A 16161-nucleotide genomic window follows, 5' to 3' on the forward strand; every position below is an offset into this window, starting at 1 on the left:
GAAGATAATGTCTCTGTGTTTTAGTGAATTTTAATGGAAACTTGTGTAATAAGTCTATTAATTACTAAAAGAATAGGATATGTTTTACAAAGTAGAAATGATTATGATTCAGTCAGTGTCATTTTTCACTACATGCTGAAACTTTTAACGTAAATTATTTCATTCTCAAATAATAGCCTGATTTTGCCGTGTGGTCATACTAACTTAATCAACTTAAAAGTAAAAGGATATTCCATGAATTAGTTTTTTAAAAAAGATGGCATGTTTTATTAGTGCATTGGGGTTTTAATTAAATTTGTTATATGTTAGAAACTGTTTTCCGAATTGTTAAAATTTAAGGACTAAAGTAGAAGTCTAAATAGGGTAGTTTGTAAAAGCATAACTACATACCATGAACCAACACTGTAACCAGGAACAAGTGGCCTGGATAAGATGCCTTTGCTTTGAAACTGTATCTCCTTCTGTTGCATAGGGAGATCATAGGGGCCAAAGCAGCAGTAACATCTGTAACAATCCTGTAACATAGCCCTGCTAAAATCTATTAGGAAAATCTCCCTAATCTTAGTGGTTGCTAAGGTGTGTGGTCAGGGCATTGGTGTCTTTTCCTGACAAAGCTTTCCACTGTTAGCCATAGCAAAAATAATCAGAGATAAATACTGCATGAGCTCTTCCCATTGCCACTGACCCGTCAGCTTTTTTTGGAAAGGGCAGTGGAAGGTGAACCTTTTCTTGTTTACTTGACCCTTGTGATTCTCATCCTTAGTATATATCATTTGTGGCACATCAGAAGATTGGTATCCTGAGGGGCTTTTCATTATGTTCATTTTTTTTTTAAGTATTTTTTTTTAAAGATTTTATTTATTTATTTGACAGAGAGAGAGAGAGAGAGCACGAGCAGAGGGAACGGGAGAGGGAGAAGCAGTCTCCCTGCTGAGCAGGGAGCCCGATGCAAGGCTCAATCCCAGGACCCTGGCATAATGACCTGAGCCGAAGGCAGAGGCTTAACCAACTGAGCCATCCAGGCGCCCCTGATTATGTTCATTTTTTTAAGCCCTAAGTGAGGGTTCAGTATGGCAAAAAAATAGATTAATGCTTTGAAAACATGCACTATATCATTGATGATAAAACAATATATTTGACCAGTTAAACTTCATAAATATGATATTTAAATCAAATTTCATAATGATATTTTATCCTAAAATTAATTTTGGTAACTTCACTATTTCAAAGAACTGAATTATGTTAAATTTTTAAAGATCTGATCTTTGTTTAAATGAATTAAAATAGATTTGTTTTTTCATGCAGATTTGAGTTCTGTGAACCTGCATTTGTGGTTGGTAATTGCCTCCAGATAGCATCTGACAGTCATCAGTATGATCGAATTTACTGTGGAGCTGGTGTCCAGAAAGACCATGAAAACTACATGAAAATATTACTGAAAGTTGGAGGCATTTTAGTAATGCCTATAGAAGATCAGGTAACTTCTGCTGTCCTTTGCTTAAACACAGTAGTTTAGGATGGGAAATAAAATCAGTGAAAATTAGTTGTAATTTTAGACAAGTACACTTTATAGATATATCTATATTAAAAAAAAATACAAAAACCTTGAAATGGATTCTCAATTATGGAACCAAAGAAAATACAGAAGAAATCCTTTATACTAGGATTTGAAGAGATTTGGTCTTTGACCAGAGCTTAGCTACTACCTGTGTGGTGTTTGCCGAGTTGCTTCCTAACTACAGTTTCTTTACCTGGGGCTTTTTAATTAAATGTGATGATCTCTACTAACTGCTCAGTTTCCAACATTCTTTAGTTCTTTAAACATTAAAAAAGAAAATCTATTTTGGATTTGGTTTGGACTGCTTAAATCCATTAAAGAAACAGATAAGTCTTTAAATCTTCATTTAATACTAGATAGACTTATTTGAAAATATTTTTCAGCAGTTTGCCTGCCCTGGTTTAGAATTATTAGGTATATTAAATGTATGAAATACTAATGTATTCAGAAAAGGGTGGATCTTTCAAAAGGAAATTACTTAATGTATGAAAATACATTTCAAAAAAATCTTTAATATTCATATTAACCTAAGTTTGAGATGTTTAAAATGCCTGTGTTTTGTACAGTAGAAGATTAATTTTATAAGACAACTGGGACCTTGCTCGATCATTTTGGAGTTTATAATCCTAGGAGGAGTCCCTTAACATCACAGCATATTATTTGCAGTTCAGTAGATTTCATCATTACCATGCACTGTGCTCTGTGGCAAATTGTTTGTCAGTTATTAAGAAGACATAATAAAAACGTTCATCAAAAAACATTCCTAGAAAAATGTTACTTGAATGCTTCCACAGTTGAGACTCCCAGATGAGCAATCTTCTGTTTTCTCTTAAAGATATATTTTCAAATACTTAAGATATGGCTTCCCATAGGTATTTTATTAAATATTAATTACATACTATTATGCTAATGTCAAATATAATGAACTGATTTTTATAATAGAAATTGAAGATATTAATTCAACTTGATCAAGCCGTGTACTGAGCTAATATTTTTTTCCAAGGACTGGGGATGGGTTTTTGCCAGGTAGGTAAAACTTCTAATCCTTTTGTGATTAATTACATTATTTGTGAAATACTAATTTGGGATTAAAATTAGAATCTGCATTTTATTACTCTAATGGAGCACCATGAAGTTGAGTCTTTGGTACGCTAATCAGAACATGGTTTTGGGGCGCCTGGCTGGCTCAGTCAGTTAGACAGCTGCCTTCAGCTCGCATCATGATTCCAGGGTCCTGGGATTGAGCCCCATATTGGGCTCCTTGCTCAGCAGAGAGCCTGCTTCTGTCTCTTTCTCTGCCTGCTGCTCTGCTTACTTGTGCCCCCTCTCTGTCTCTCTGTCAAATAAATAAATAAAATCTTAAAACAAAACAAAACATGGTTTTATTAGTATAGTGCTTTAACCAAGCAACAGAACCTATGTGAGACATATATTTTGGGAGCCATTAGCAGGTGTGGATTGGAATAAGACCCCTCAAAGCTATTGGATCACAAATACAGCATGATGAGTCACCTGACTATATTTGGATATTTTATTTACATCGACTAATCTTTTCTTGAGTTGCAAATATTTGTCATTCCTTCTGTATTACTTTATGGTGAGTATTGAAATGAAAGTAATTTGGTTGCATTCAAATAGAAATGATTATAGCAACCACTGGGGCATTTATTCCATTAAAACAAAATTGTGACTGTAAGGTGATCACATTTCCAGGATTAAGCTATTCTGTTTCTGTTTTTCCCTCTAAATAGTTAACACAAATTATGCGAACTGGACAGAATACTTGGGAAAGTAAAAATATCCTTGCTGTTTCATTTGCTCCACTTGTGCAACCAAGTAAGAATGATAATGGCAAACCAGATTCTGTAGGACTCCGTAAGTAACTGTTGGTCCTTTCCAATTGAAATGTGACTTAGATTGTTCAACACTTATGTTTGGGATTTAATAGACTATGTAATTATGAAGAATTAAATAAATAGGCAGTAATATATTCAGTAGATTTATTCAGCTTTTTTGTGGAGGTGGGTTAAAGCCCCTACCTTGCACCAGATGCTGTTAGCTACCTTCAGGGACATATGAAGAGAAAGGGCAGGTCAAAGAAAACATGAATTTATTAACTGTAATTGTGAATTTACTACGTATATTAAATTTGTGGCATTTTCTTTTTTTTTAATTTTTAATTTTTTCAGCGTAACAGTATTCATTATTTTTGCACCACATCCAGTGCTCCATGCAATCCGTGCCCTCTCCAATACCCACCACCTGGATCCCCCAACCTCCCACCCCCCGCCCCTTCAAAACCCACAGATTGTTTTTCAGAGTCCATAGTCTCTCATGGTTCACCTCCCCTTCCAATTTCCCTCAACTCCCTTCTCCTCTCCATCTCCCCTTATAAAAGGACAGCAAATGAAAAAGTCTTTGTGAGCTTGGTTGTCCAAAACCAGAAATAAGTTTCAGGGTAGTTGAAGCTCATTGGCTAGAGTGTAGAAGATAGATTATAAAAGACTTTTCTTAAACTGAAAGGGAAAATCAGTGTTGGTGTGGACAGAGGTAGAAAAATAGTAGACTACGTGGAAGATGGTGGTAGAGGAAAAAAAGTACATAAAGTTTTCCCTTGAGTAGCTAGCTGAGTGATGGTACCATTTATGCTGTTTGCAAGACTGGCAATGGAGTAGTTTGGAAATAGGTGTGGGAAGATCAGATGTTTTATTCTGTCCATGTTTGAGCTCTCTTTTGGCATGTGAAGGACAGGTAGTTGAGTAGGTATAAACCTACTGTGTGAGGGAGGTATAAATTAAGAATCCTCAATGTAAAAATGGCATTTTTAGCTATTAGAATAGATGAGAGCACTTGGGGGAGGGTGAAGAGAGAGAAGAGGTGTTTGTGTTGGAAACCAAGAAAAAACGGTATTTCAAGGAGAAGGGAGTGATCTGTAGCTAAATACAAAAAAGAGGTGAGAGTAGTATTAATTGGTTTGTGAATTATCATGGTTTTGGAAATCAGTTATTAAAGTTCTGTACCAAAAATGAACTTTACCATGGTAGACTTCTTTCTATAATTTGCTTTTTTAAATGAATTATTTCAAAGGAATCTGGCTTTATATTTAATTTTATTTTCATTTCATTTTACCCTCTTTTGAGCTTTGTGATTTTTGTGGCCTGTTTTTCCCTGTTCAGGTTCTTAACCAATGGAGAGATGGACTTGGCGGAGAGATAGCTAGGAACTGAAATGTCACTTTTATTACCTAATCAAAGTAGGTGGGGGAATATGGCTTAGGTCTGCATGTTAAACTATTTTCTCCCTCCTGTTTTCCAACATTAGAATTACAGGTTATTTATGTCAGTTTTCTTTAACCTATCATAACTGGTTAGAAAGTCATAAAGAGAAGTAATGGAAACAGTTCTGTGACACTGTTTAGTCTTGACAGTGGCCTAACTTAACCATTAACTTAACTCAACCTAATGTAACCATTAGCATGATGTGTACCTGTAAGGATACAGATGCAGAGGCCCCTGTAGATCTCTGTGCATCAGCCACTTAGGTGTTTTTCTTTCTAATGGGCACTGTCATAGCCTGAGCATTCCTCTTTATCTGACAATTTTCCTACTTTAGTGTCCTTTTTTTTTTTTTTTAAGATTATTTATTTATTTATTTATTTGACAGAGAGAGAGAGAGAGAGATATCACAAGTAGGCAGAGGGGGAGGGGGAAGCAGGCTCCCTGCTGAACAGAGAGCTTGATGCGGGGCTCAATCCTAGGACCCTGAGATCATGACCTGAGCCAAAGGCAGGGGCTTAACCCACTGAGCCACCCAGGTGCCCCTTTAGTGTCCTTTAGAAGAGTGTGGTTGTAAATGTGGTTTTACAGTGACAGAGTTGTGAATGACATGGATGATGATTGGTTATAAATGGGCAATTTTCATTCTCTCTCAGTTTAAGGATGTCAGTACAAACAGATGTGAATAGTTAAAAAGACTGTCCTTGGTTGGGTTGAGCAACATGACCATGAATGTAAAGTAGGGATAAATTTGGTTCAAAAGGATAAAATGGAAAACAAGCCTGAATTAAAAAAAAAAATTCATTATGCCTCTAAAGTATTTACAGGTGAAAGGATCTGTTTAAATTTTCATCAGAATAATATGGTGGGGTGGAAATAGAAATGGCACTGCTGATGAAGGAAGATTAGCTGGAAGGGGTGGTTGTTGAAGCTGAGTGTCCAGTACATGAGATTCCTTATACTGTTAACTCTCTTGGGTATACTTGGAAGTTTCTATAATAAAAAGAAAAAAAATTACCAGTTTGCAATAGCAATTTTTAAAAATGAGTCAGGAATTGCGATTTTGTTAAAAAAAAAAAAAACAACTTCACTATGAATAATCACGGAATGAAAAATGTTCTGAAAATATTATTTGTCAAAGTTTAATAGGATGTTTGGAGAATAAGTTTTCTCTTCTGTTAAAATTGCTTTCTGTTTAGAGAACATTATTTCATTAATTATAGGGGGTTAAAATAAGAATGTTACTCCTCCCCCCCAAAAAAAAACCACACAACTAAAAACATACACATGCAAATCTTTGCCAAATGTATTTTGTAGCTATGAAATTACCCATAATAAACAGTTACTAAATGTAATTATCACGTTCCTCAAGCTTATTTTTCTCTACTTCTATGGTAACACACTGCTCTAAGTTTAGGGCAGGCCCTTTAGAAAGGGATGAAAGGAAAAGGAAAAGGAAAAATATTCTATCAACTTAAAGAAAAATTGTTTCCTCTATACACCACCCATCGAATACTTCTTTCTGTATTCCACATGTGTGGGTGTTTCCACACCAAGCAATTCTCCAATCCTTTGCAGACACCAAGTAGGTGTCCTGTGATCTAACTCTATTCTGACACTAACCAATGTTAGCATAGACCCTAGGTTAAAGGGTCCTATCCCACAAAGCTGCCCCCTCCTCCTCCAGCTGGAGACACCAATCACAAATACAGGTTTTCATCTGTGTTTCTGATCTCCTGGCTATAAATCAAACTCCCATGACCCCTTTCTAGAGTTTGATAATTTGTCGGAATGGCTTACAGAACCCAGGAAAACAGTTTACTTAGTAGATACCAGGTTTATTATCAGAAGATCTGACACAGAAACAACCAGGTGGAATTGATGCATGGAGGAATCCCAGAAGTTCTCTGAACGCTTTCAGTTAATGCTATTTATGGAGGTTTGATTGATTAAATCATTGGCCATTTATGATTAACTCAACCTACATCCCCTATTCCCTTTCCAGAGGGTGCTAGTGAAAGTCCCAGTCCTCCAAGTGCATGGTTGGTTCCCCTGGCAACCAGCTCAGCATCCTCAGTCACCTTGGTGAGCCCAGCTTACCACAAGTCATCTCATTAACATAAACTCAGGTGTGATTGGTTATCACTTACAAAATTCCAAGTGTTTTTAGAGTTCTGTGTCAGGAATAGGAAGCCAAATGTGTATTTCTTGTTACAAAATCACAAAGGATAAAAGAAACTTCAGAAATTGTGTCACTAAACCACCTTGAGTTATATGGAATAGTTGCTGTTTTTGTAGGCTAAAAAATGGCCCCAAATTATCACTTTTGTGAGTTTGACCTAAATATAATACCTTTTTCAATCTCTGTTAATAAACAAAAGTGAAAGTGCTGACTGCTGGGTTCCTATGAAATCTGTATGGGGCCTACCTTTTGGGAAACAAATAGAGCTTACGTGTGTGTGTGTGTGTGTGTGTGTTAGAGATAAACTTAATTATAATTTTGAAGTGAAAGCTTTAATTCAAAATAAAATTTTAATAGCAGTCAGGATTTGCGTTGTCTAGTCCCTTAAATCCTTATCTCATGACTGGAAGCATTAGAAACAAGGGAGTGTTAAAGAATAGAAAATAATGGGAGACTTTTGAATATCTAGGGATGAGAATTATCCAGAAGTTTTTGTATCATTCAGAAAAACTTAAATGCAGCTCATGTGGATACTATTTTAGTACTTAAGTCTGAATCTTTTCCATTGTGTATCTAGTTTGTTCTTTATGAAGTTCAGATATTCTGACAGTTTAGGATTGAAAGATTCATCATTCTAACAGTGTCCTTGGAATGGTGGTGTTGGCAGAGGAGGAACATAATTAAGGTGTGAAAAGAGAGGACTAAAAATTTAAGAGGTTCAAGAATAAAGACCAGCCAAAAGGACTAATTACAGCTCTATTTTTTAGTTCTCTTATAATTCCCAAAACTCTTTTTTTTTTTTTAAGATTTTATTTATTTATTTGACAGAGAGCGATCACAAGTAGGCAGAGACGCAGGCAGAGAGAGAGAGAGAGAGAGAGAGAGAGGAGGAAGCAGGCTCCCCACTGAGCCGAGAGCCGGACGCAGGACTCGATCCCAGGACCCTGGGATCATGACCTGAGCAGAAGGCAGAGGCTTTAACCCACTGAGCCACCCAGGTGCCCCTCCCAAAACTCTTTTATGGATTTATTTTCCACTAGCTTCCCCTGCTTTTTCAGAGCTTTCCTCAGGCATAGGCCTTTATTCTCTGTCTACACTCCCTCTTAGGTGCTCAAGGAGAGGCTGATGGCTCCCAGATTTCTGCCCCCAGCCCTGACTTCGCTTCTGAGTCTCGGAGGAATGATTCAGCTGCTTGTGTTTGAGCAGGAGCCTAGACTGTGCAGTTAAATGCCCATGTGCAGGTCCCAACTCATGTCACTTATTATGACCTCTGTGACCAGGATCAAGTTTTTCACCTCTGTCTGCTTCCTTTTCCTCACTTCATGTGAAATGTGTTATTGCCTGTAACATGATGAAATGGTGATTAGTGTGTCACTGTTGTTTTTCTTCCTGAAATCTCCATTCAGGAAATGTAGTAGACATTTCAGATTTTGCACAGAGCAATTGTGCTTTTCTTCTCCCCAGCCACTCTTCCTCTCTGTCATGTCAGTAATTGGCTGTTAGAACCAACTAGTTTCTTGGGCCAGAAATTCTCCTACATCCAATCCCCGTCCATCCTGTCTTCAAAATGTGTTGCAAATTTGTCCAGTTCTCTACATGTTTACAGCCACCCTCCCTTACTCCCATCTGCATCAGAGCGTGGTCAGATCTCAGGTGGATTACCGGAGTCTTCCAGCTGGTCTCCTACTCCCTCTCTTTATGATCCATACTCTACAGAGGAGCCTGAGTGCCATTTTCATTGCATTACGACCCTGTTTTTTAAAAACCCTTAAGTAGCTGCATGGCCAATACAAGGCACATTTTTTACCAATGCCTGCGAGGTCACCCATGATCATACTTCTTACCATTTTCTTCTTGCTCTGAACTTCATCTACATTAGCCTTCTTTCAGCTCCTTGAACATGCTAAGCTCATTTACCTCTTAGGGCTTTGCTGTCCCCTCTGCCCCAAGGTATTTACATGGCTATTTCCTCATGTCATTTAGAGCTTAGCCCAGGCATGACTTCCTCAGGGAGATGTTTGGACTACCCAGTCAGAAATAGCTCTACCCCCATGTTACTTTCTGTGTCATTGGTGTTTTTTTTACATCCTGTCCTCTTTTTCATAATTATTTTTTATCTACCCCCTCCCCCAAATACATAATCTCCATAAAAGCAAGGACTTAGTCTGAAGCATCCACTATATGTGAGTTCTTTAATAGTAGGTGTCATAGAGTTTAACACAGAGGTGTTGAATGAATGTTAAAACAGCTTAAATAGTTTTGGGAGGTAGGCAGAGCAGGTGGTTATTTTACACATTTTAACATATAAGGGAGGAGCTCTCACATGTTTTTACTTACCAGTGTTCACAACACTCCATCATGGCAGAAGCAGGACTTGAACTCAAATTTTTGTGTGTTGTTTCAGTTTCCATCTCATACAGTTGGGGGCAGGCCCAGGAACAAACAGTTTCTAACTAAACATGCCCAGTCTGGCTCTTTGGAATTCTTTCCTATTTCAGGTTTCAGTAGGGAGTTGGAAAAAAACAGTTTGAAGAAAAGGTTTTATAGTAGGCCACTTAGGTAGGTGCTGAGGTATCTTTGAATCAGTCTGAAAAGTCTCCCATGCTGGAGTTTAAAACAAACAAACAAACAAAACCAACACAAATTTATCTCCTGCAGGGTGTATCTAATTTGTGGTAGGGTCTGGTGTTCAGAGCACAGGAAGGACTCTGAGCCTTGGACAGGATGATGTACTGTGCAAGCCTAGAGTGTACAGGGCCCTGTGGAGAGGACAGAGAGGAAATGCTGTGGCCCCTCACTCCTGGAGCTTTTATAGTCTGATGGTATAGAGATACCACATACCAGAGAGTTCCTGAGGAATGCAGGCTTTCATAGGTAAAACAAAAAAGTTTGCAAGGGAAGTATCCAGAAAAGAGTACCAAAAGTGAAGAAATAAAAGCTAAATGGTGAAGATTTTTTAATGCTGTTTAACTGGAAGAGGGTTATTTTCTATTTTGTTTAGGCATTTGAGGATCCTTGATGATAGTTTTATTTCTACAGGGCTGGAAACTGTGAGACTAGAGTTAATTTCTGTATATATAAAGTATTGGAACAGGCTACAAAGAAGAGTATGTGTTCTAGGGCTTATGCATTTATAGGTCTGTGGGAAATGGGAGTGAAAAGACAGGATAGGTTCCAACTGTGATGTGTTTGATAAAAGTAAACATCAGTAACTTAAGGAAATCTGTGGTGTGTTTTGGGTTATTAAATTGTTGACAGCGTGATTTCTGGTGGCCCTTCGCCTATGAACCAGTTCTACTTACCGATTTGCAGAGAAAAACTGTGTGTGTGTGTGCGCGCGTGCATGAGTAATAGCTTTAAAGCTCAGACTGAAGGAGCTGTTCAAATGTTGCATTTATTTGAGTTTTTGGAATCAATTGTTCTTATATGATTTTCAACATCAAAAAGTATAAGAAAAGTACAGTATAAGATCTCTCTTTTATTCTTATTCCCTAAGTACTTCATTCTCATGTAGCCTATTTCTAAGTTCTTAACTTATTCTCTCAAAGAATTTTTATGCATATATATGGGGATACACATTATCTGTGCACAGAAACCTTTCCAGCATCCACAGAATTTAGAATGGTGGCTTAGCAAATAGTAGGCATCTTGAAGTCTTTGTTAGGTGGAAGTCAGAGTAGCTAAGAAATACTTGTTTTGTTCTGTGAGGGAATGAACAATATATAATGTTTTACTTTTTTATGTTTTGTGTGTGTTTGTTTGTTTTTGTTTTTTTTAGCCCCCTGTGCTGTCAGGAATCTCCAGGACTTGGCTCGTATTTATATTCGACGTACACTTAGAAATTTCATAAATGATGAGATGCAGGCCAAGGGGATTCCTCAGAGGGCTCCACCAAAAAGGAAAAGAAAGAGGGTTAAACAGAGAATTAATACCTACGTATTTGTGGGTAATCAGCTTATTCCTCAGCCTCTAGACAGTGAAGAGGATGAAAAAATGGAAGAAGATAACAAAGAAGAGGAAGAGAAAGATCATGGTGAAGCCCTGAAGCCCGAGGAGCCACCTCAGAATTTACTGAGAGAAAAAATCATGAAACTGCCCTTACCTGAATCTTTAAAGGCTTACTTGACATATTTTAGAGAAAAATAACTTAGATCAAGAAGAAAGAATACCTACTGATTATTCCTTTAGTCTTGAAAATGTAGCATTTGTTAGGAGTTAAAATTCTTTCATCAGAGCAAATTATAGTGGAAAAAGTATAACTTGTTTCTGTCTTAGTAATAAAAAATGATGTATTCAGTAATTAAAAAGAATCCCTTTTATAAAATATATTTTTCTTTAAATCTTGGAAAAATGCTGTTTTAACTCAGAGTGACTTTAAGAATGGAATGCAACAATACTCAAGATTTGTGTACTGTAAATCCTTTTCTGATTCCTTACAGATTTGTAGTGGTTAGGCTTACATTTAATTTTGTATAAGGTTAAATAATTGTTAAGCATATACTGATTTTTGAATTGTAGTTGTTTGCATTTCCTGTATGAAAACTTTCTTACCTAATTAGAAAATCAAATGCTGTGTAGAACCACTTACCTTACTTTGTTGCAGTCACTATTGCTGAGTTGCTATAGTATTCCGGGCAATATATGAGTGCAATAACAATACGAATACTGAATAATTTAGCTTTAAGAAAAAAGTTTCACGGAATTCAACAGCACTGCTACTTTTGCTTTTGAATCTATTGCCAAAAGACACGGGAAATGATCCGCTTCTCTCATAGAGATTTTAAGAGCACATCAAGTGAGTATTAAATAAAAAGTATATACCTAATACAGTTCTTAATTTGTGTGTGGTCGCTTTACATTTTCAGTATTTAAAAATAATGAGGTTATCTTATTTGCTGGAGTTTCAGAAGATAGTACATTTAGGATTGGTTTTCCTCTTATCCAGTGTATGAAGTATTTGTTTTAAAAAGGAATATCCATTGTTCTGAATGACTGTTGACAGCACAGACAGGTAGGGAGGAAACATGGGTAACAGCTTCTTTCTTGAGTTGTACTCAGAGGCAGGACCAGAGCAGATTTGGTCAGCAGGTGCACTTTAGCCAATAGAACCATTTAAATATTTGTCTTTGACAAGTTGAACTGATCTTGCCTACATACGCTTTGAAATTCATCTTTGTGTAGTGTATGAGATACTCACAGGAATTGTATGTAGATGCCTTTTTGCTTTGAAAATTGTGTTCAGAATCATAGTATAATCTTTGGGACCTATGTTGTGCTCATTTAAGTTAATCATGGTGTTTGTGGGGTGGTTTTTTCTGTTTTGTTTCTTGTTTTTTTTGTAAAATTATAATGATTTTCACTTTTTTTTTCATATTACATACTTAAACTATCCATCATTTGACTATTAGTTATAGCTTTATCAAGGATAAAACAGGTAGTAAATGCCATTGTTGGTTTCTTTTCTTCCTACTAGGACCTGAAAAGAGTCATTCCTTGTTAAGAAAGTATACAGTGTAACATATTTACTACTTAGTGTCACATGGATTATGTATTTTTGAAAAGGAAAAATTTGAGAGTATCACTACCAGCAGCATCACTATTGTAGTAGTTGATCAAATATGTTCAAGGAAACCCAATTGATGTATATAATAAAGGATTGTTATCTCTTGAAAGATTAACTATTAGTAATACACAGATGGTTTCAAACATTTCAACTCGGGTAATTCTACATATTTAAAACAAGTGTTTGAAATATTCTAAGTTATGAATTCTCCCAAGTAAATAAGGATATTTTAGTAATGGGAAGGATAATTTCATGGAAGGTATTTGTTTTATACCAGTGACTGGGGTTAGGGGTTAGGGTTTGGAGTTGCGTGTATCTCCACAATTTTTTTTTTAGATGATTACTAAGCTGTTACTGTTATGAAATGTCCCATCTCATTTCTGTCAAGGAAAAAAAAAAACAGCTTTACATGATTGTCATCTGTTAGGAATGTTCATTTTATTTTAAATTAAGTGTTTTAGAGGTTTAATATCGAGTTCCCAATGCCCACATATTTTTATCTAGCTCCCTTCCCCTGGCCACCCTCTACATACTTTGTTGGTTTTGGAGCTAGTGTCCAGTTATGTAAACATAAATAATTCTTAAGTGATGATTTTACTATTCAAAAGAGAGTTTTTGTTGAGGATATATTTGAAGATTGACTTATTCATATGGTCCCTTACTCTGTTGACCTTAGCAAAGTGTACAGTAGATTTTCATGATCATTATATATATTTTTGTCATTGAAATGTATCTTTTGTGTTTTTAAATGCAATCATTTTACAGTTGTGACTTTATTCTTGACTTTAAATGAAATAGAAATAAAAAATGAAAATTCAAGTGAAAAGCCCTTTTATCTATTAGTGGGAATATATTAGAATGATTAAGAATATTTTGGGTTTGTGTTTATTTTTTAATGAACTTACGGTTATTTGAGTATGGTTAATTATGCTTTTTTAGGCAAAGAAGTAGCAAATAAAGGTTAGATAAAATTGAAATTGATGAAGAATATATTCATGGGATTTTAGCAGCCAGATAAAATGATAGAAATAATCTAATCTAGGTTTTTTTGGTTTTTTTTGAATTTTACAGAGAGAAAGTAGGCCTAGGGAGATAGCATGATTTTCCTAAGTCAGACAGCTAGATGGAAATGGCTTGAAATAGTTTCCAGCATCTGATAAATCCAAGAAAGCTTCAGCAGCACCACGACTACCAAGAAGATTATTTAAATCTATATCTCATATTGGTTCACACATTAGGTTCTAGTTTTAGTAAAGAAAAAAATGTCATTAAAATAGCATACATAATGGTTAAAATACAAAAATTGTTAAATGTTGATTTCTAGCTGTTTGAGAGGATACAAATGAAGTGCAAAGCCTGAAATCATGGTAAGGTCTTGGAAAACTATTTTAAATAAACAGTAGCATAGTAATTAAATTTTGTTCTCCAGTGGCCTGGCTTTCTTTTCTTTTTAATTTAGAAAATCCCAATGCATCTATGACTATATGCTTGAAGTATTGTATATAGTTGTCTGTATTCAGACATCTCATTTCCTTTGACTGTTGACACTTCTGAAGACAGTGTAGATTTTTTTTAAATTTATTTTTATATTCAGTAGATATGAAGAATATTTAGAAGATATATGCAGAACACAAGGAATAAGTAATTCAGTGTACCTGTAAGTACATGTGTGTACCTACAGCTAGCTTTGACTACTGGCATTACCATGACTTGTGTTCCCCTTCCTAATCTCCTCTTAATTCCTCTCTGGGGTGTTCCTTTTGTGTTTATCATAACCTTGCCTTTTGCTGTAGCTTTAGCACACATGTTTGTATCTCTCAAGAATAAGTCACTTGGCTTCATACATACTTAACTTTATATTAATGGAATCATACTCTGTGTATTCTGCAGGTTATTTTTTCACTTCATGTTGCCTTTTCTGAGATTGCTCTGTTTTGTAAATAGTTACATTGTATCCACAACTCAATTTAATTAATCATTATACTGTTGATGGACATTTGATGTTACATAAGATACTTTGCTTGTCAACATTCTTAAACATGTCTTGTGACTGTATGTGTGCAAGACTCTTCATAGACTGTACATCTAGGTGTAGAATTCCTGGATCATAGAATAAGTTTATATTCACTTTTACAAGGTGGTGCAAATTTATTTCCCAACATAGTGTTAACAGTATGTTCCTTCCTGCAGAGTTTAAACGTTCCAGTTACTGCTTAACCTAACCTATATTTAATAGTGATTTTGCCTATTTAGTAGTATGAAGTGTTAGAGGGGCTTTGTTACTTATTAAGGGGGTTTTGTACCTTTTTGAGTGTTTTTTTGGTTTTAAGTTTCCTTTCTGTAAAGTTCCCAGTAACTTTTTGAAATGTTTTTGAAATGTTTTATTCCTTAGTTTCTTTTAAAGAAATTGACTTGTAGGGTTCCTTTTGTAGTCTGGCTATTAACCCATTGTCAGTTATGTGTATTGCAAATATCTTTCATTAGTTTGTGGTTTCTGTTCTCATTTTGTTTGTAGTGTCTTTCTTGAATTAGATTTTTCAATTTTAATTGTGTTAGATTCATCTTCACACAACCTCAGTTGTGTGAAGATGAATATGAAAATATATTGAAAATATATTTTGAAAAATAATATGAAAATATTAGCCTATATTTTCTTACAAAAGTTCTGTGATTTTTGTCTTTCACATTTAAGTCTGTAGTACACTTGCTATTGATCTTTGTGTAAAGTGAGAAATAATACTTTCTTTTTTTATTAATTTTTTTTAATTAACATATAATGTATTATTAGCCCCATGGGTACAGGTCTGTGAATCGCCAGGTTTACACACTTCACAGCACTCACCATAGCACATACGCTCCCCAATGTCCATAACCCCACCACCCTCATAATACTTTATTTTTTCTTACTTTGTTGATCAACTGTTTCAACACCATTTTTTGAAAAGTCTCATTTTCTTCCTCTGATCTGCAGTATTAACTGTCATAAATTTATGTATCTATTTCTTTGTGTCTAGGTTTTCTTTTCTATTTTGTTAGTTTATGGATCCCTGTGTTAAAACTACACAGTCTTATTTACTATAGATTTATAATAATTCTTGATCTAGTAAATAAGTCCTTTCAATTTAAATTTCAGGAATTTCTTGGCTATTCTTGGACCGTTTGACTTTGAAACACATTTTAGAATCAGTTTCTCAGACTACTGATACACAGTCCTCTTGGGATTTCACTTGGAATTACTGAGTTTATAGATCAGCTTGTGTGAGAACATGTTTATATGATGCAGTGTCTTCCAATCCACGAATAGAGTACTTCTCTCTTTTATTTAGATCTTATTAAATGTCTTAATAAAGGTACACAATTTTGTTTGAAGCATCTTTTGATTTATGTTTAGATATTTTATATTTTTTCAATGCTGTTGTATTGTTAAAATCACACTTTGCTCCATTATTGATTTTTATATATGACTTAAATCCCACTGTCTTGAGATTGTTCTAAATTTTCTACATAGACAACCATCTTTATAAAGATGGTTTATTTTTTCCTTTGGGTTTGTTTGTGTTTGTTTTTGTTTTTGTTCATTTTG

At 35.3% G+C, this 16161-nt stretch overlaps 1 protein-coding gene across 1 annotated transcript in view; it reads left to right on the forward strand.

The window, feature by feature from the left end:
• Window positions 1-13486, forward strand: part of LOC111155425 (protein-L-isoaspartate (D-aspartate) O-methyltransferase domain containing 1) — a 64380-nt gene extending 50894 nt beyond the window's left edge. Inside the window, exons 4-6 of the mRNA XM_022515576.1 lie at window positions 1306-1477; window positions 3310-3433; window positions 10794-13486. Of these exons, the coding sequence (XP_022371284.1) occupies window positions 1306-1477; window positions 3310-3433; window positions 10794-11161 (664 nt within the window). The 3' untranslated portion in view covers window positions 11162-13486. The remainder of the gene's footprint in view (window positions 1-1305; window positions 1478-3309; window positions 3434-10793) is intronic.
• Window positions 13487-16161: the final 2675 nt, after the last annotated feature.

Source organism: Enhydra lutris, unplaced genomic scaffold (genome assembly GCF_002288905.1).
Source record: "Enhydra lutris kenyoni isolate GAN:26980312 unplaced genomic scaffold, ASM228890v2 scaffoldscaffold41, whole genome shotgun sequence".
NCBI lineage: Eukaryota > Metazoa > Chordata > Mammalia > Carnivora > Mustelidae > Enhydra > Enhydra lutris.